This window comes from Amphibalanus amphitrite, unplaced genomic scaffold (genome assembly GCF_019059575.1).
Source record: "Amphibalanus amphitrite isolate SeventyFive unplaced genomic scaffold, NRLGWU_Aamphi_draft 000413F_arrow, whole genome shotgun sequence".
NCBI lineage: Eukaryota > Metazoa > Arthropoda > Thecostraca > Balanomorpha > Balanidae > Amphibalanus > Amphibalanus amphitrite.
In genome coordinates, this window is record NW_024881907.1 from 55,171 (window position 1) to 74,894 (window position 19,724).

Consider the following 19,724-nt stretch of genomic DNA (forward strand, 5'->3'; position numbering starts at 1 on the left):
GCGCACTGGTTTTCTCAAAATATCGTTTTTACAAAAGAGCGGCCAAATCGCCCCGTTCTCCCCTACATTTCAGGCCTGCTGGGTGACTTTTCGTACCACATATTCAGGCAACCATTATTTTCGTCATCAAGATGTGTGTAATTAGTGACGGCCACGTGAAGAAGTGTCCTCTGATTTTGCACGCGATGAAAGGAACCTCACCGCTCTCAGAAAATGCAATCCCACCCTGCACAACCTATGGCGTAGGTACCTTGCTTGTTGTCAGCCTTCCGTTTGCTGAATCGATCTCAAACAGCGATTCGGGGGCGTTGGGACTGGTAACCAGGGCGTAAACCAGTTCAGCGTTGAGGCCTTTGTCGGCGTCTTCAGCGACAACCTGGAAACAACCAGACGTCAATTTTGCCACCAAGACTTATCCTGGACGAATTTGTATCCAATGATGAACAGTAGAACCAGTGTGATAGACAAATCAATTCATAAGGGGTAAAAATAGGGCTGCAAAGCGACATATATCTTCAGCACGAAGCATTGAAATTACATATACAGGGTGGAAAGTAATTACGCGAACATACTTTTTCGTCTTATAGCAATGGAAAAAGCGGCGGTGACGTGAAAATTTCATCCTTTCATATATTCCTATTTATGTGCGATACACTGACAAAGGCGTTCAGGCATAATTGACATGAGCATGTCAAGCACTGTTGGCCAAAGCTTAGTCCACGCCTCCTGGAGCTGTCTGGTGAGGCAATCGATGTTGGTGGCTACTAGCAGCTCTTAGACGCTCTCCTGAAGAGTCGCCTGGATATTTTTGATCAAATTGAGGTCTGGGCTATTCCCAGATTGACCATTATATGCCCAGAAGAAAAACAGGTTCTCAAAGCACCAGTCTTGCGTCTTTTTGGCCGTGAGAGGAAGGACTTTATCAATCACGAAGAAGAGTTTCTTTGCGTCGGGCACAAAAGTGCGCTCAATCATTTTGCCCCTTTTGGTGCGTTGGTGGATTAGATAAAGAGACTCGTCTGGAAAGATGTTCCACTAGTTATATACTTTATTTTTGGTTGCCTATTTGGTCACTACATGCAATTCTGATACCATCCGGGCGCTCATAACACGCTGATGTGTGTTCCTTTGCCGGATGTTTGAAGGTTGGGACGGGCGGGACGTCGGACGCATCAGCAGCCCCCAACGCGTTGTTCTGCAGGTTTGACGGATGAAATAGCTTCGAAGATGTCTCACCCAAACACAAAGCCAGCTGCCTGTCCTCCTCTGTTCAGGTTTGCCGGTCTTTAGAAAACTTAAATTGACAATCCTGCTGTTAATTCATGAGTTTTGGCCATCTCGATTGTTTGTACGGCTTGATTTTCGAATTTTCACGGATTTATGTATGAATCGTGATATCTTAGATCGGGTACCCGGCCATAGTAAACCATTTCGCCAGTTTTCGGGTCGACTGTTGTCGTTTGGTCGCGGAAATGGTGACCACCCATTCGGCGCCTGAATTCGCCGAGGTTTTACTGCCGCCAACGGCTTTGCTGTTTAAGTCCGCGAACTTTATTATTGAACTTATTATGCTTCAACCAAACGCGAACTTATTATGCCAAACCGCGAACTTATTATGCTTCAACCAAACGTGTAATTGAGTAATGCTGGTGCCGAGTCCGTTCCGAGTCCCTTCCGCACCAATCCAGCCAAATTAATCACAAACGCTTTCCCTGGCAACACCAAATTGCGATCTTTGCACATTGTGGTCTTGTGCAGCGTATGGCGTCTGCACCATTCGAAGTCGAGACGTGTTGTAGACCTTCCAAGTCATTTTTCAAAGTAAGGTCACTTTTGGTAGATGAGGCGACAGCAAACACGACCAATCATGTTCCATGACAGCCCGCGCTCATACAAAATCTCCACTGACGGGCGAAATTGTAAGAAAATACATGTTCGCGTAATTACTTTCCACCCTGTACATACCTACAGGACTAACTTGTCGCTATCAGTGGCGGCAGAACACCTTCCGATTAAGGGGGGGGGGGGCACCGCCGACTTTTGACCCCATTCTTTCCATGCAACGCCCATAGGGTTAATGTTAAAATGCCAAAATCAAAGGGGGGCACGGTGCCCCGGTGCCCCCCCCCCCCCTGTTCCGCCGCCTATGGTCGCTATTACCTTCAGTACGAACGTTCCAGCGGGCTGGCTCTCGGCCACCTCGGGCTGGTACTGGTCACAGTCGTTGAACACGGGTCTGTTGTCGTTCACATCTGTGGGTGTTCAGAACTCAGTGAGCACTCGGCCACCTCTGACGCCGATGTGCCAATATACCTCCCATTTCCAACTCCTCCACTGAGTACCTACCTACATATAACCGAGCACGGCCGACCCGGCCTGCCGGCGCGCCGACTGACCTATGATTCGGACGGTGACGGACGCCGTATCCTCCAGGTCGGAGGGGTCTCTCGCCACCACCGTGAACCGGTACTCCTCCTTGTCGAATCGGATCTCCCCCGAGCGCAGCCGAATCACGCCCGTCAGCTCGTTTATCGTGAACTGCCAATGCATTGAGTGGTTAGGCTAACGTTACCGTCGAGTATCCCCAGCAATATATCTATGGACCTCTTCGTCCAGACCAAGGTATGTACAAACGGAATGAGGCGCTTAGGCTCACTTGCTCTTTCAAAGCGTTTCGTATGATTTGCTTTTACAAAGGTGGCATTTCGTACTGCTGGTGCGCTAGAGGCAACGCGCACCGTTGCGAAATGGTGAACTGACAGTTCCAGTTCACGTCGATTATTCTGACCATTCTGACCTTTCTGACTATGAAATTGACCATTTCGTATTGCAGTGCGGTATTTCCGAGTCCGGAGTATGTATGCTAACTGACCATTTCGTATTGGAGTGTGGTATCGACCAGACCGGAGGTCCTGATGGAGTACCGGATGGCGTCCGTGTTCGGATCCTGGGCCACCACGGCCACCACCAGCGACCCTGGGGGAGGGGGAGGGGAGATAGCGTCACGGTGACTCTGTGGAGGGATAGCACCACCACCAGCGATCCCGAGGGGGGGGGGGGGCAGCGTCACTGTGGTCCCGGAGGACCCTGTGGGTCTCCTAGTACAGGGCCCCCAATACAGGGTCACCCAGTCACTGTGATCCTGGAAAGACCGTGGACCGTGGGACCTCGTGGGTCAGCGTCACTTGAGTCGCATGGCATTCGTCACTCGAGGTTGACCTCCGGCGTGGCCAGTGGCCACTGGAGGCGCCTACCTCCGGCGGCGTTCTCCAGCACGCTGGCTCGGTACAGGTCGTCAGAGAACTGCGGCGGCTGGTTACCGGCAGACAGAAGCACGGTCGCCAGCTGCGCCGAGCCCGAGGCTGCAACAGGGGTCAACACTCCGGGTCAGCTCCGATCCACTCCGAGCGCGGTCATCTCAGCTGGCGGCCATTTCTTTATAATCCAGGAATCGGTAAAATGGGCTGCAATTCACGAAGCATTATGCTTACATGAATCCGAGATGAGACAGAGAGTAGGGCTTCGTTCCGTCTTCACCCTGTTGATCAATGCCGACCTACCTGTATCCTCGGCGCGCACGGTGAAGTTGAAGGCGCCGGCCGCCCTGACGAGCTCGCTGCCAGCGACCCTGGTGTAGACGCCGCCATCATCGTCCACCCTGAACCGGGTCGGGTCACTGATCGTGTATTGGACTTTGGCACCGGGCCGGCTGGGCAACTGGCGAACACAGGCGAACCGGTGAGAGCGGGAGACCGCGGAAATCATCAACACGACGACCACTAATGGCAGCGGATGGTGGTAACTGGGGTTTGCAAAAGGCATGTCACTGTGTGCTAGTCGTGATCTTTTTTTTTAAGTCGTGATTAAAGTAACTTTATAATAATTAGTATTTTCGTTGAACGCCACGATATTTAGCAGTGTTTTCGGTTTATATTATCATGTCTAGGCCAATTACATTTCTACCTGACAAGTATATCGGCTGTGTGTAGCTTGGTAGTTGAAATGTGACTTACTGTTAACAGCCGTGTATTTATTTTTGTGCCAGCTGTGACGTTATTCAAAACGTATTGGGTTGGAACTATGCTCTGTCTTCTTTTTCTATGTGCGCCTGCATCTGAAAAGTAAGAGTTTAATCACATTTTTTGATGACTATTCATTTTGCTTGACCGACGGAAGAACTGTAAAACATCTTTTTATATAACATATGCCCCCCAGGCCCTTTTCATAACTGGACGGGAAAGGTGGGTTGATATTACCACTTGGCAATACCTTTCTAAGGCAAATAGAAACGCCAGCTAGCAAGATGAATGGGCTAATTATAAGTTTAAATCCTTCCCATACATATTTGGTAGAAAAATAGACTTTACACATTACGCCGTCATGTAAGCTACGTTTCCATGACACGTCTAAATCGGTTTTTACGTGCGTTTTTCTAGGCTACTATTCAGCTTATAAAAAATGAGCATAGGTACATAATACATATAGTCTTGTGTGAGCGTACAGCTAGTGCTCATTCGTGAACCTCCGCTCGGTCCAAAAAGATCGCGATTTAAAATGATTTTAATGGCGGGCAATCTTCCGCAGACAAATGACAACTTCAGAAAGTAGTAAGCTCTCAAATGTTTCCATAAGTTTCGAGTTGAGATAGCCAAATTGAGGTCCCTGGCTGGCAATTTCCTACAGGGTGAGTCATAAAGATTTACCCATCGAAAATTTATTTTTGTTTCAAGGCGCGCTGACATAGCTATGTCATCTTTTGCATACATCTAACAACGTCATCTCCTAATTAATAAATGTAGTCTGTTTTCTGTATGCTTGCATTCTTCTTATGTTACGCGCCCGAGACGCAAGAGCACTATGGCACGCGGCCGCCGCACCGTCTTTTCACTTATTTTCCTCGATCACCCATGCTATAACAATGCTGCGCCGTATGTCATTTGCGGTGTTTCAGGGACTCGGTAGAGTCGGGTTTCAGGATATTTCAGTTTGCGAAGCCCGTGGGGCTGAAGTCGGGGATAAATTGTGCCCAGCATTCTTTAGACCAAGGAGTGTTCAGCAGCCAACACCCAGTGGTGATTCCTGAATTTCAGGAGCGGCGGATGTGCGTTAAGACGACCTCGCATTTCAGGAGCGTAGCAGAGACAGTGGACGAACATATACAAAATGAGCTTCACTGTCAGGATTGGAGACAAATTTGCGACATATATGCAAAAGATGGCATACCTACGCCAACCCGTTTGGAAATAAAGTGAATTCATCGATGGGTAAATCTTTATGGCTCACCCTGTATATACAGGGTGTCTCATAATTAACCGGACTCTACATTTGTATGCCGTATATAAAGCCAACAGCGTTTTTTTCCAAATGTGGCCGCCTTATCAAACGGGAGATGTTGTAGCCATGTTGGGTAAGACGCTGAGACAACTTGCGGGTTAACTGGTGCCGTAATTCCTATCACCATGGCAATCAGCTCTCATGGCTACCGGGTGGACGGCGGATTTGAGGCACCGGCCTGGCTTGCTGCTGAGTCCTTGTCTCAGCTTCTCCCGCTTCAGCCAGACGAACAGCTGGGAGCGGCCGATGTTCAGCTGCTGGCAGACCCTCTTTGGGCTGTTTTTCCATGAACCATTCAGACAGAATGCGAAAGGATGCACTGTACTCTGCCGGTATTGCCATTTTGCTTTGGCGCAAATCGCCGCAGGTATCTGCTGAGATGAGCCGGCCCGTACTGACCGGTCGGGTCACGATCGGGACAAGATATTGTTGCTGTGGTTGTAGGACGTAGGTATGTGCTGCCTTGCGCGCAACATTTGTCACAATTAAGATACCAAATTATTGCTTCCAAATGACGTCATAGGAATAGCGGAGGCCCCCCAAAATGGACAAAAATGAAAGTATAATTTCTAAAAACCGGTGAATATTTTCAGTGAAAATTGGTAGAAATTCATTTTGTCTTTTTCGGAACCACGGCAGGATATCATATTTATTGGTATTATTGAAAATTGGTAGAAATTCATTTTGTCTTTTTCGGAACCACGGCAGGATATCATATTTATTCCAATTCACTAACTTTTTTAGGTGGAAGGGTGGTTGTGTCTGGAATTTGGTGGCCCTAAGTCTTACTGTGCTTACGCTAGGTATTAGCCCTCGCGGGCCCGGGGGGGGGCGTTTTTCGCCCCCCCCCCTGGCGAATATTTGCGATAGCTCCCGAACGCTTAGGGATAGGAACACGAAACTTTCAGTACCTTTTCTCCCATCAATTTGACATTTTCTAAAGTAAAAAACTTGGACCTAACCCCATTGATGACGTCACAGGTTCGATTTTTCTAGACCCCTGCACGGCAAACTTCGGTGTCACAGATGCGAACTTCAAATAGCTGCTAAAAATAGAGTTTTAGAGATAAAGACAAATTACAAGCACGGTTGTGTAGCGTTTGACCTAGAGAAAAATACAAAAATAGTTTTGGTGACCTGAGGTCAGAGGTCAGGTCAACGACCCCGAGCTGTGGTTTTACTTTATAACTTCGACAAAAATGGTCCTAGAGCTACGGCAGTGGTACCATCGCATTTGCCTTGTCAAGCCGCATCGAATAATATATATTTTGTTTGGAAAAGGTCAAGCTTTATGTTGACCTCATGTGACCTCGAATGACCTTTGGTTGACCTTGACACATCAAAGGTCGTTTATGATGGATTCGTACCCGCTGATCACGAATCTGGCATCTATTTTCCTCTAAGCCTTCATTTAGAGCCTCCGGATGGCAAAATTGTCTTATTTATCATTACTAACGTGAATCAGTGAAATAGCCTCTAGCAAGGACTCTCTTCTGTGACCTTGACCTTTGAGCAGCCTTGTATCGTAAGATGAACCACAAATAAGGACCTGATAAGCCTCAAAACATTTGAAAACATCTTGGAAGTTAGCACGCAAGATGTACGAAAAAGTGCAAAGTTTGAGGTCAATTTTGAGCATGACCTTGACCTTGACCTTTGATGTTGAGCACATTCTCGAAATCCTGAGATTCTCTTCTTTCGTTTGACACCCAATTTTGCAGGTTTTATGTATCCTGCCGTCTTCTAGAACGCTTACTTTGAGATTACTACACATGTGCCGGTTTTTGCCTTTGACCTTGACCTCTGACCTTGAAAATTGACCTTAGGTCAAAAATTTTGGGTGCTTCAGAATCGCCTCGTAAGCACCTTTCGTTTGGTATCGCTTTTGTTTGCCTAGCTCCCTTATTTACGGAGTTAGACAGGGGGGGCGAAAAACGCCCCTCCCCGGGCTGCGGTGGTTGGGATTACCCCCCGGGCCCGGCCGGGTTAACGATAAACTCAGCGATTCCGTTGCCGCTAATAAAGCCCAATTTTACCCTGACATTGTACCGGTTTTGGTGACCTAGTGACCTGACCTGTAACGACAGAGACCTGAAATTTTCAGGGAAGGTGCCAAACGGTTGCCTTAGAGGGCGTGCCAAATTTGTCGGCGCTACGCGCCGATGTTTTTACGTTATTCGCGAAAAACCTTGGGGAGGGGTCGCATCAACGCCCTGGCCCGGCGAGGAACCCTCGCCCCGCTGGGGGGGGCAACTTTGCCCTTCTGTGGTTTTTCGTGAATAGCAAGAAAACGGCGACGCGCAGCGCCACCAAATTTTCAGTGCCTTCCCGGGCATCAATTTGACACCTTCACACAATATTTCAAATCTCAGGTCACCTTAGGTCAGGAGTTATTGAGGTCAAACTGAGGTCATGTTCGAGCAAAAATGAGCAAAAAACATGAAATCTTGAAACGCTCACAAAAGCTACAGTTACCAACCAATTTCAAAGTTCTTTATATGGTCATGAAAGTCACTTTACCTGCTGCCCGATCCCCACAGGATGAGATGATTGACAGCGCTGCAACTTTTCAGATTTCTGAGAAATTGCGAATCACGAAGTTAATGATTTCACGAAGTTACCTCTCCTTATCCTAGCCCCTAGGTCAATTTAGGTTAAATTTAGAATTTGCTATTTTGCAAAGAAAGGTATTGATTCGATGCAGCTCGTCACGGGAAAGCTAATGGTCCTTTTCGTTTTGCGCTACGTAATCTATAACGGCTAAAATTGAGCTTAAAATAGTAATTAGTACGTCATCAATTTTGAGTAGTTTTTCGCCATACTTAGCCAAAACATAGCCAAAACTTCGCAGCTTAGTCAGTAGGGCTTTGGACTCCGCGTGGTGAGAGCACGCGTCCCGGTTGTGAAAGTCCGGGCTCGAAGCGCAACGGGCGCTCGGTGTTTATGACCATACTGACCGGTATGGTTGTGGTTGGTGGCAGGCCATATCCAGATGAAGTCATTGAGGAAACCGGCCTTGCGCGGCTATGATACGTTCAACTTCGGACTCAAATTCTACCATAGGTCAGGAACTGCGCGATCGGAGGGTAGCGGGTAGGGCCAACGCAACAAGCTCTGTTTAGGGGGTAAGTAGGGGTTGTGTCCTTGAGTATCCTTCAATTAAAAAAATTCGGACTAACTTTAGAAAAGAAAAAAAAGAAGGTATCGATCTCAAATTTGGTATGCCGATGGAAGACTGAAGGAGATGTACCTATCAGATATTCACGGTTTTCGAAATATGCATAATGTCACAGATTTTGAGGGTATCATATAGCCATTTTTTTATTTTAGTTGATCAAAATCCAACATTTTCAAAAATCAGAGATAAAATTTTTTAAGCCTGTTAATTCTACGTCTCTGCTGTGATTATCTTTAAAAATGTAAGCGTGACACCTCTTCCCGCAAAGCCTTCTTTGAGAGTCGAAAATTGTGGAACATGACGTCACTCTGACGTCATTTACGGTCTACCTATCATAGCTTTTAGGAAAACTTGGCCACCACGCTTAAAAAGAATGCCCGGAGGGGTCCTAAAAGTTTGGTAACGATATCTGCAATACTTTGAAAGATATCGGTAGAGAAGGAGAGGGGGGGGGGGGGCATTTTGACCCCTAGTGTTAAAAGACTTACCTGATATTGCAGTCAATGCAAGCAGCACGGCAAGAAGGGACACTGTAAAACACCTTTGAAATGACATGCTGAGTATCACTTTTACACTCATTGACAGTCTTGTTTCAAATATCTAGCTGCATTCATAAATGTCACTTTTTTCTGGACGCTGTGCTGTGAATTTATTTATCGGTTCACAGCTAGAACAGCTCAGTCAATAAGTCAACGCGCACCTTGGCCATCGGTACTCTGGATGGCCACAGGAATGTCGTGCTGGTGCAGTGGGCTTGTCTCTCGTCACTGTCACTCTTCACCTCTCGGTTCGGGCCCTGTGTCTATATCCGTCGTTCGAAAACCGTTACCACGTATCACAGTATCACACAGAGATGCTCCTGAAGCGCCCGCTGGTCGCTGTCGCTTCAAACACACAGTTATCGATTACTGATGTACACCCATGTATACTTATTAATTCTTCTTCTTCTATTTAAACAGAAAAACCTTTTCCACACCAACTAATTCAATGAACCAATGCACTGGGGAAAGACCACTCGAAGCCACGTTCAAATCGCACCAACTGCCCCTGCACACTGGTGTGTTTGTTATCAGGAGACGGTCTGCCGATAGGCTATCGGTGCGGCGGCGGCTGACTCACATACACACAGGATGGCGAGCTGGACTGCGCGTGAGCAGGCACCGAGTCGGTGAACAGACACCGAGTGAACAGGCACCGAGTGAACAGGCACCGAGTCGGTGAACAGGCTGCCAGGCACCGAGTCGGTGAACAGGCACCGAGTCGGTGAACAGACACCGAGTGAACAGGCACCGAGTCGGTGAACAGGCACCGAGTCGGTGAACAGACACCGAGTGAACAGGCACCGAGTCGGTGAACAGGCACCGAGTGAACAGGCACCGAGTCGGGCCGTTAGGTACCTCGTTCTCTCTCTCTCTCTCTCTCTCTCTCTCTCTCTCTCTCTCTCTCTCTCTCTCTCTCTCTCTCTCTCTCTCTCTCTCTCTCTCTCTCTCTCTCTTTCTCTCTCTCTCTCTCTCTCTCTCTCTCTCTCTCTCTCTCTCTCTCTCTCTCTCTCTCTCTCTCTCCCTCTCCCTCTCTCTCTCCCTCTCCCTCTCCCTCTCTCTCTCCTCTCTCTTTCTCTCTCTCTCTCCTCTCTCTCTTTCTCTCTCTATCTTTTTCTATCTATCTCTCTCTCTCCTCTCTCTTTTTATATCTCTCTCCTCTCTATCTCTCCCTCTCTCTCCCTCTCTCTTTCTCTCTCTCTCTCTCTCTCTCTCTCTCTCTCTCTCTCTCTCTCTCTCTCTCTCTCTCTCTCTCTCTCTCTCTTCTCGATATATGTCGGCTCGCATTAGCCGCGCGTTTGCAGTCTTTTCGTGGTTTCAAGCTTCCAAACATGTGATATGATGCTGCTCCCACGAATCAGGACGGATGTCAAGGTTACCTGGATTTCAGGTCAGGTCATTGACCTTTGACGACCTCGGTCCACTTTTTTAGGTTTACATGTTTCTAGGCTAGTTTTTGGAGCTCAATTCGAATTTAGCAACCATTTGAACATTTAACCCGCGCCCCGCAGGGCTATCGGCGGACCCTACCACCCGAAGGGGGGGTCGTTTCGGCCCCCCCCCTAAGATCTCGGAAATTTACCAGCCGATTTTCAAAATTCAAACGGCGTTCGATAGCCCCACCGGGGAACTACCTTGTGACCAAAAGTTCATTGACCTAGGTCAAACCGATGACGTCACAGGTCGGGTCAAAGGTCGGATTTTCACCGTTCACAGGCATTTCAAGAAATGTGTTGTGAAATCGAGTTAATTGGTAATTTATTGAAAACCATCGATGATACATTGATCATCAAACACATACCTACTTTGCTATCTGAGGTCACTGATACCAGGTCAGGTCACAGCGAGGTCAGGTCACCGGGGGTCATAATATGAAACTCTGATGGTGTCCACATGCTTGAGGGCAGTGTTTCCGACGAGATAGTTTCTTGCTATTGATGGCTTTTGAGTGTCATCCGAAAAGACTTGCATTTGCTTGGGTTAACTTTCAGTTTCCATGGGACCATTTGCACAGCTTTTCCAGATCCGCCTGCAAGAGGTCTGCATCGGCTGTGCTGTGAATTTTCCTACAAATTTTGACGGCGTCTGGGACCATCAGACACAGAGATGTGATTAGATTAAAGAGATTGAATATGTTTCTGTGGTAAAAATATCGATCTTATTGCCAATGATGCAGATTCAACATCAAGTCCTTCAACGACATTTCTTTCCAAATCAGATGCCGAATAAAAGACGAGGTGCAAGGTTTCTGTAGTTTATATACACAGACGTTAAATATGCAGCATCGTATCAAACACCATATGTAAAGGATGACATCCTTACTCCTTGGCATGCAATGAAATGATCATGTCATACAAGCACATTTCACGACAACTGGCACACCGATGCCTGCAGTGCGCTGACGTATTATCTACAATAAAAAAGGTGTCTAACAAGTCGGAAATTGTTATATAGGAAACACTGAACCGACACACTAAATCACTTCATTTTAAAACATATTCTCTCACTGTGTGCAATTATCCAGTCGCCAGGTTATAGTCCCCAGATACACTGTGCTAAGCTGGTTCAGTTCTTGAAGGGCGCTGGTACACCGTCCACAATCGGCTCTGAAACGAGCAGCGAACAGCATGCCATATACCTAGTGATAGCCACTGCAAGCACGAGACGGTACACCTGTCCGTGCTTCTATCCTCAGGATACTGAAATCCTTTTCCTCCACGCCACAACCCCCTTCCGGGCTGGGCAAGCAACTTTATCTCAGCCCGCATGCATGCGGGCTGCTCCCTTGGAGCGGCACCGCTGCTCCCGAGGGAGCGCACCCCGTAGCCGGGTGCAGTGAGTGCCTTGGGGCTGGGTGGCCTGTCCTCTGGACGGGCTCAGCCCCGGCGACTCACTAGGGTGCCTGCCCAGACCAATGTCTCCCCCTAATTCCTATCATCCTTCCGGCTCTGCAATGGTCTTGTCGACCGAAAGGGCCTAACCCAACAAAACAAACAAACGAGACGGTACACCCATGGCGAGCGAACCGCCCTACAGTTAGGTACTCATCCATATCGCGGTAAAGACTGGACGGAAGAAAGTGCAATCAGGCGATGACCGGTCCGCGGAGCCGTTGGACCCATCTCGTATCCACCTCCGCCGGTGGACGGACGCCCCGCGGACGCGCACGCGTCCCCCCGGCGGTCTAGTGAAGGCGGTGGATCGCAGCAACCAGCAGCGGGGCCAGCGCCACGGCCAGGCCGGCGCGCACGGACGCCGCCGAGCTGTCGTCATCATCACCGTGATCGTCATGATCGTGATCGTGGTGATCGTGATCGTCATGCGCATCGCCGGGCTCCGGCTCCGGCTCCGACTCCGGCTCCGGCTCTGGCTCCGCGGTCGGCTCCGGCTCCGGCTCCGAGGTGGGCTCCGGCTCCGGCTCCGAGGTGGGCTCCGGCTGCGGCTCGCCCCCCTCGCTCAGGGTGACTACGTCTGAGCGCATCTTGGCCCAGAACGTATCCAGCTCCTGCACGACCGTCACTAGGAAGACGACGTCGCTGTCCAGGCCGGCCGGCGCCTGCCAGGTGACGGCGACGCGCTGCTTGGGGCCGCTGTTGCTATGGGTGACGGCCGTCTGCGGATACATATTGGGACTGTTCAGACGGTCGAGAAAGGCAATCATTCAGACACTGGGAATCACACGGATGGTGACACTTGGTAGGACGACGAGTCAGAGGCATAGGGGAGGTCAAACTGTGGGACAGGAAAAGTTTATGCTCGTGCAGAACTCTACCAGTCCACATATCTAGCTGATCTTTTTGTCTTCTGTCACACTCGAAGTAAGTAATGTGGAAAACGGAAGTTGGAGGTCCACGGGCCCCCTTCCCGGAGTCCCCGAGCCGCACACGGCGGTGCTCACCGCGGTGCCGCCGCAGTCGACGGCGCGCTGCTGATCGTCGATCTCGACGAACTGGCCCAGTGGCGCGGCGCTGACCGTGTTCGCGTTCCGCGCCTGCACGAAGAAGCCCTCGATGTCGGCCGTGGAAGAGTCGCTCGGCCTGATGGTTAGGGTCACCCTGCCGACAGAGGGGTCATATGAAGGTCACACCGAGGTTACATAGAGGTCGTCCTGTGGGCGGCACTGAGGCCAAGCTGAGGTCACAGGCAGTTCAACCTGCGGACGGCGCTAATCTGCTAAACATTTTCCTTCCTTCGGTTCCACCCACTGACCTGGCAACCCTGCCCCTTTTCCCGACACCTGGCACTGATCTGTTGACCTTTTCCCTCCCCCGGACCCTCTCACTGACCTGCCTCCCGGCTGTACGGTCCTCGGCTCCGCCCACTGACCTGTTGACCTTTTCCCTCCCCCGGACCCTCTCACTGACCTGCCTCCCGGCTGGACGGTCCTCGGCGTGACTTGCAGCTGGTAGGGGAAGCTCTCTGGCGCCTGCGGCCGGATGCCCTGGTGACGCGGCGTCATGTCCTCACACGCGTCATTGGGTGCTCCGTTGCTGCGGCCTTGGCAGCCGGAGGACAGCAGTAGGAGCAGCAGCGGCAGCAGCAGCGGCGACGGCGCCATGGTGGGCGTCGCGCGGCGACAGCGCTGCAGGCGCACCTCTGAACTGCAGCGGCGGCACTGGGCGCACCTCCGGACTGCAGCGGCGGCACAGAGCGCTCCTCCCAAATGGATGGTGACCTGTAACGTCACAAGAGAGGTCAGCCTCGACCAATCAGAAAACACTTTCGTGAATCGTAGAGAAGGGCATGCTGAAATTTGAATAAACCAGTTTTATGAAGGTACATATGTCATAAAAGCCACTTATACCTCCTTGACCACTTTTCTCAGACCTATGATGTCACAAGAAGGTCAAAAAGTTCAAATTGTATCAGTTTACAATGAAAATATGTATCATACATATTACCCTAGGCTGATTTTAAGTACAAATACCGAAATACTGTGACGTCATAATAATTAAGTCGCGAATTTTTTAGTCATTTAAGAGGGTATATCTCTGGCAGGTTTAGAGATATTTTGTTGATCTTTGACATATGTGAGGCCAGTAAGTGGTTCTCTGACATATATTTCGTTTTTTTTTCCTCGCAAATTTAAAAAAAATATATCAAGCAATCTAAATTTTCAGTTTGAAAATCTCTAGATCTTGAGATTTTGATATTTTGAAAATTTCCAGATAGCCATTTTGTTTGCTATGCTTCTTTGAACCTATGGTGCAATTTTTGACTCTATAGCTTGAAAGGCTGATTTTTTTTGCGATTTTTCTACGTGAACAACTTTTTCGACGAAAAATGGCCAAACATGACCTCAGTCTGATCTCTTTAACTCGTAACTTGAGATGACCTGGAATCTATTTTTTAGGAGATGTGTAAATTTGATGTCCGGAGAGGTACTGAAAGTTTCAAGTCGAAGTTCGCAGACGTTTCTTAGTTATCTGCGAAAAACCATATGGAACCCTTTGTCCCCCCCCCCCCACCAACGGGTCGCGTGCTTTTTGTAGTGGAGCGCACGGCGTGACCGAAAGGTTCATCCATGATCCAACCACCCTCTTCATATTCGAGAGCTAGTTAGCATGTCGCCAACTGACAGGTCCGCACATTTCCGATGGTCCAGTATCTATGTCACCAAAGTATTGTTATACTAATTTCTCTATTCGCCGTCATGTCACCAACCATTGTTATTCCAATGTCTCTTTTCGCCTTCATGACACCAGCCAGCGTAACGATGCATGAACTTTGGTGTATTGTCACCAGATACCGTGGATGTCAGTCACATCACGTGCGTCCGTGATGAGTTAAGTGTATGTGCCCTATCAAAGTCGCGGTTTCACGAGAGTTTGTTGTCGGCCCGATGTCAAGTGCAGGGTGGGAGGCATGATGCAGCGGGCAGCCTGTAATGATAGTGTTAGGACGTTGTTATTTTAATTTTCGGCCATAACCACTCCCCTTTCCTAATTTCAACATCAAGTAGTTTATGCATTGGTAATGATTTATGACAATTTAGGGCCACTCTTTCTCCATGTCGCGTCCAGTTTTTGATAATTAACGGAGGTCGGAGATGGTCATGCAATGTGCATTGGCTATCTGCCATTTCCTGCAGTAATGTTATTTATGTTTGAGGGCAATAATTATTTTTTTTTATCTGTCGAACGATTCATCTCGATGCCATGCATTACCAGAAGTTTTTGTACGCTTGGGCATCGACAAGTTGTGTGCATTCCGAGTTAGCCTATTTAGGTAGTCATGTCCTGTGGCATGGCAAGTGATGCATTTCCTCTAACCCGCGCACCGACGGGGGGGATATCTGCCCCCCCGCCTGAGGTTTTTCGTAAATAGCGGGAAAACCGCGGCGCTACGAAATTTGGTACGACTATTCTCTCATCAAAATTTGGTCGATTTTCCGCTAAAATTGACATTTTCATTTTGAATTCGTGACCCCTAGAAATCGTTTGGTTTCGTTATTGTTTGGCACAGATGGAATCAGAATAGAACAAATAATGGGAAAATGAACTCCAACCTGTTGGCATGGTAGCCTTGTTAAAAAAATAAAATAACATTATTTTTACCGATTTTTTGCTAAAATTGACATTTTCATTTTGAATTCGCGACCCCTAGAAATCGTTTGATTACGCTATTTTTGGCACAGCTGGAATCAGAAAAGACCAAATAATGGGAAAATCCACCCCACCTAAAATTGGGAAAATTGACCCAAAAATGGGTACCCCTAATGTACAGTCACGCTGGGACGCTGTACCTACAGTCACGGTGGGACATTGTCAGGACCGGTAACCATCCATTATCTGAGCTGCACGCCCAGCGCGCAACAGCCGGCTGCAGCCGCGATACGACCCTTTTTGACCAGCTGATCCAGCTGAGGCAGCAATGCGGCATGGACGGCCCTGGGCGGACCTGCAGAAGGCACCGGACGACACCAGAAGCCACCGGATGCACATTGCACAAGGTGCACCGGGCACGACGATACTGGACGGCGGGGGTTGGCAATGGGGAATTCGGGGCCTCCGGCCTCGATTTACGTTTGCGGCCGCCGCATCCGTTACGTTCAAGCTACGTAGACACGGAACCCGGCATCTTACATGGAATTGAGTGGGGAACACGATCAAATCTTCAGAATTCCTTAGATACAACTTTGTGTTTATCACTCGCCGGGCCATCGTCTTTCTACATTTGCCCCGGCCGAGGGAGTTGATTAAACCCACCTTGCTAATGCGCCGCTAATTCAACTAGAATTTAGCGGTAAAGTGGTTGTATGCGCCATTACAAGGCAGAGTAACTGGTAGGAATCCGCTTTAACCCTCGCTCTGGCAGGGCATTTTTCATAACACGGCCTGGCAGGGGGGTCCCCCCTCGCGATTGGCTCCTATGGCACCTAGAAACACCAAATTTGCTAGGTAGGTGGGCCCCCTGGTGTTCTCGCCCCTGTGCAAATTTGGTTGCTCTAGGTCAATATTTAGGGGGGTTTAGGGGATATAAATGTAAAAATTTCGCTTAAAAAAGGTCAAAAGTTTTTCGTTTATAACTTTTGATCTAATTAAGATAAAGCAAAAAGAAAAGCACCAGTGAACTCAGCACGTCAAGGCGCGTCGAATGGTATACTTTTTAGCTTGCTTAAGGAAAGTGCGCCCGCTGCCGTCCCGGCCGGCCGTTGCAGCGCCTCACTATGTATGCTGCCCCGGCCGGTCTGCCCATGAACCGTTACGCAGAGACACCATAGGTCCCTGAGAGCCCAGAGCGGGCTGCCCGGCCGAGATCCGCTGTGCGGCCCGTTCTCTCACCCGCTGGTGAGCTGCTGGTCGGTGCGGACTGCTGAGAGGACTCTGCGCTGCTGACCGGCGTCCGGTCTGTCCAGCCGCCCCGACGCCGCTCGTCCAGCTGGCTCCCGCGGCACGTCGCGCGTCCGCCTAAGCCAGCCCAGCGGCGGGGCCGTGACGTCACCGCGCCATGGGAACGCCGCACTGAATACATTTGTACCCGTCTGGCAACTCACGGCTGGCAGTTTTTTTTTTTACACCTTTACACCTCCACCAAAAACTAAAAGCCGTACCGTATGTAGGACGTAGGTACTTGACATGACCTCAGAGATCACCGGTTGACCTATGTAAGCAGTAGCGGTGGAACACCTTCAATTAGGGGGGGGGGGGCACTGCCGACTTTTGGTCCCATTCTTTCCATGCAACGCCCATAGGGCTAATGTTAAAATGTCAAAATCAAAGGGGGAGCACGGTGCCCCGGTGCCCTCCCCGTTCCGCCGCCTATGTATGTAAGACTTAAAAATCGGGTAGCAATCGCTGCAGCTCGTAACGACGTAGGGCCTCCTCTAACATACCCACTGGGTGGGCAAATGCCCACCCAGTCACCACAATTGCCCACCCAGTGGCGTCGATTTGCCCACCCAGAAGCAAATGCAAAAATTCTGGCCCGGCCGGATGTCCGGTACTACCTTTCTGGTCTTAAGCAAACTGGATGCTGTTCGAAGGTCAAAAAAAGGTTTTCTGGTTGCCCGATATTCAGGGGCGTAGTCAGAATTTCCTCAAGGAGGGGGCAAACGCACAGGAGCCCAAAATAACCCCCTAAAAATCCAAAAAGCCATCTGGTTGGATCCAATATTTTTTGGAGGGGCCCAAATAAATAGAAAAATATTTATTAACAAAAAATATTAGAACTGAGGGGGTAAGCAGTCCATGGGCCCTGTTAGATAGGCCCACGAATAGCTTCATATACCGGGGTTACATGAGCGATCCGTTCCAAATACGCACTACGCTAATGCGCATCAGCTCCCCACAAACGTATCTACGGCACCGGTTACATGAGACTAATTCGTTTTATCTACGTCAAACGGATCTTGTTTGGCTCACCCGGGCTGACTCCTCGACGGCCGGTAATTCGTATCACAAACGGAATAGGATTAGCGTACAGTCATGGCGCAGTTGCGGCATTTAGGAACCGGGACGACTGAACTAAATTCTAAATACTTTTATCATTTGATAGGCTCAAAAACATTTAAAATTAACATGAAATCAAAAAATGAAAACAAAGTTTTCTTGTTTTAAAAGTCAGTGGGCACTGATTCGCCATGCAGCGACAGCAGGGTGGTCAGAAAAAATTATCTATCTATCTTGTTCATGAGAATCGTTCAGTTCACCCGTTCGATGCGGAAATGTTCGTGCGTGCTCGTGATCGTTCACTCGTTCTCGTACTCGTTACCCGGAGGACCATAAAGTTATTGTTCATATAAGTAAAGGTCTATTCTTGAATGAAACGGAAACGATTAAAATGCACAAAATACGGCGGTCACAAATGCGGTTCACTGAATCGTTCTCGTAGGGCCACGTCGGCCGCGTCGTACGTAAGGCCACGTCGGCCACGTCGTGCACCGGGCCGTCGCGCACCGGTGGAGTCCCGTCGAAGACTGTCGGGCCCCCGTCCCGTCTCAGCCCTCGTGGTAGCACAACACGTGGGCATGAGAACCAGGACAGGGGCCAGATGACACGATTTACACATGTGCGCGCGGCGCGGCGCGGCGGGCCGACCGCCGCGCTCCGAGCGCCGGCCGTCTTCGCGAGGATATCCAAAATACCTATTTGCTCGCTAACATAGCCGGCCCGGTTTTTCGCGATCATCCGCGGAAAATCTAACAACTAGCGAGCAATCGTTCAAGCGTCCCGTACGCACGCACACACTCGTAACGATCCGTTCAACATGCGCGATATACATACACTCACATACAATGCACATTACGCACTACACAATGTCTGACTGAGGCAGGCATTATCCCCGCCAACAATCACCCAGTCATAAAACTGGTGACGGCGCGGTCTCGGCAGCCGGGTGCCGTCACACACTGACGCATGTCGTAAACTACACACGCTGGGCCGAGAGGCATTGGCGGCAGTGACATTGCCGTCATATGGCCGACACACAACAAACACCCATCACACAATGTACAACACGACACACATTACGTTACCGAAGCGGCGAAGCGAACAAACGCGGACGTACAATAGCGCTAACACGGTGCGTATCATAAACTAATCTAACACTGCTACCTTACACTCTAAGGTCGTTAACTACTAGCGCGTCCAAGAACTGTCACACGGCTCACAGCTGATAGCTAATGGCTGAACTCAACACAAATGACCATTCGCAGCGGACAGAATGAGCGGCTCACTCTCTCACGCACACACACGCGTTAGCACCGCGAATGGTGGGCGCAGGAAACACTAATAGATGTCCAGATCTCGACACTGCTCGCCGGCGGCACGGCAGGGTCGTAAACGACTCACTTCAGTCGTCCCACGCGCGCGCATATTATCCCATCAATACTGTCCGTCACCGTCGCACTCGAGGCGGCAGAGGCGGTTGACAGGCCGCCTGTATTGGCCGGTGGCAGTCGTCGCATCCACGGCGCGGATACGACCGCCTACACCGGGGTCATACACCCCGCTCGTCCCATCGGCCGGTGTCCACGCGGTACGTCTCCGTCGGTCAGCCGCACTGGTTCGTCGACCCTGACCTCGGTCGTGTCCATGATCGACATGCAGTGTGCGGTCAGCGTGCGCGGGGAGACACTCTCGCCGCCGGCGTCGCCAGGAGCGATCATGCGGCTGCGTGTTCTTCCGCTTCCAGCGACGGCCACCGACTCTGAGCAGGCCGCCGGAGTCCAT

General features: G+C 49.8%; 2 protein-coding genes across 3 annotated transcripts in view; both read right to left on the reverse strand.

The window, feature by feature from the left end:
* Positions 1-9,643, reverse strand: part of LOC122390881 (DE-cadherin-like) — a 33,502-nt gene extending 23,859 nt beyond the window's left edge. For both annotated transcript variants that reach the window (XM_043384300.1, XM_043384299.1), the window contains exons 1-8: positions 9,001-9,643; positions 4,014-4,114; positions 3,561-3,717; positions 3,255-3,362; positions 2,873-2,976; positions 2,397-2,538; positions 2,161-2,252; positions 251-376 (exon numbers count right to left, since the gene is read on the reverse strand). In XM_043384300.1, the coding sequence (XP_043240235.1) occupies positions 251-376; positions 2,161-2,252; positions 2,397-2,538; positions 2,873-2,976; positions 3,255-3,362; positions 3,561-3,717; positions 4,014-4,114; positions 9,001-9,091 (921 nt within the window). In that variant the 5' untranslated portion in view covers positions 9,092-9,643. The remainder of the gene's footprint in view (positions 1-250; positions 377-2,160; positions 2,253-2,396; positions 2,539-2,872; positions 2,977-3,254; positions 3,363-3,560; positions 3,718-4,013; positions 4,115-9,000) is intronic.
* A 1,649-nt stretch (positions 9,644-11,292) lies between these two features.
* LOC122390867 (putative defense protein 3) lies at positions 11,293-16,942 on the reverse strand. The gene is made up of 4 exons (XM_043384274.1): positions 16,836-16,942; positions 13,416-13,726; positions 12,950-13,106; positions 11,293-12,664 (listed from the first exon to the last, which is right to left on the reverse strand). Exons 2-4 carry the CDS (start codon positions 13,607-13,609, stop codon positions 12,236-12,238), a joined length of 780 nt encoding a protein of 259 aa, XP_043240209.1. The 5' UTR covers positions 13,610-13,726; positions 16,836-16,942; the 3' UTR covers positions 11,293-12,235.
* Positions 16,943-19,724: the final 2,782 nt, after the last annotated feature.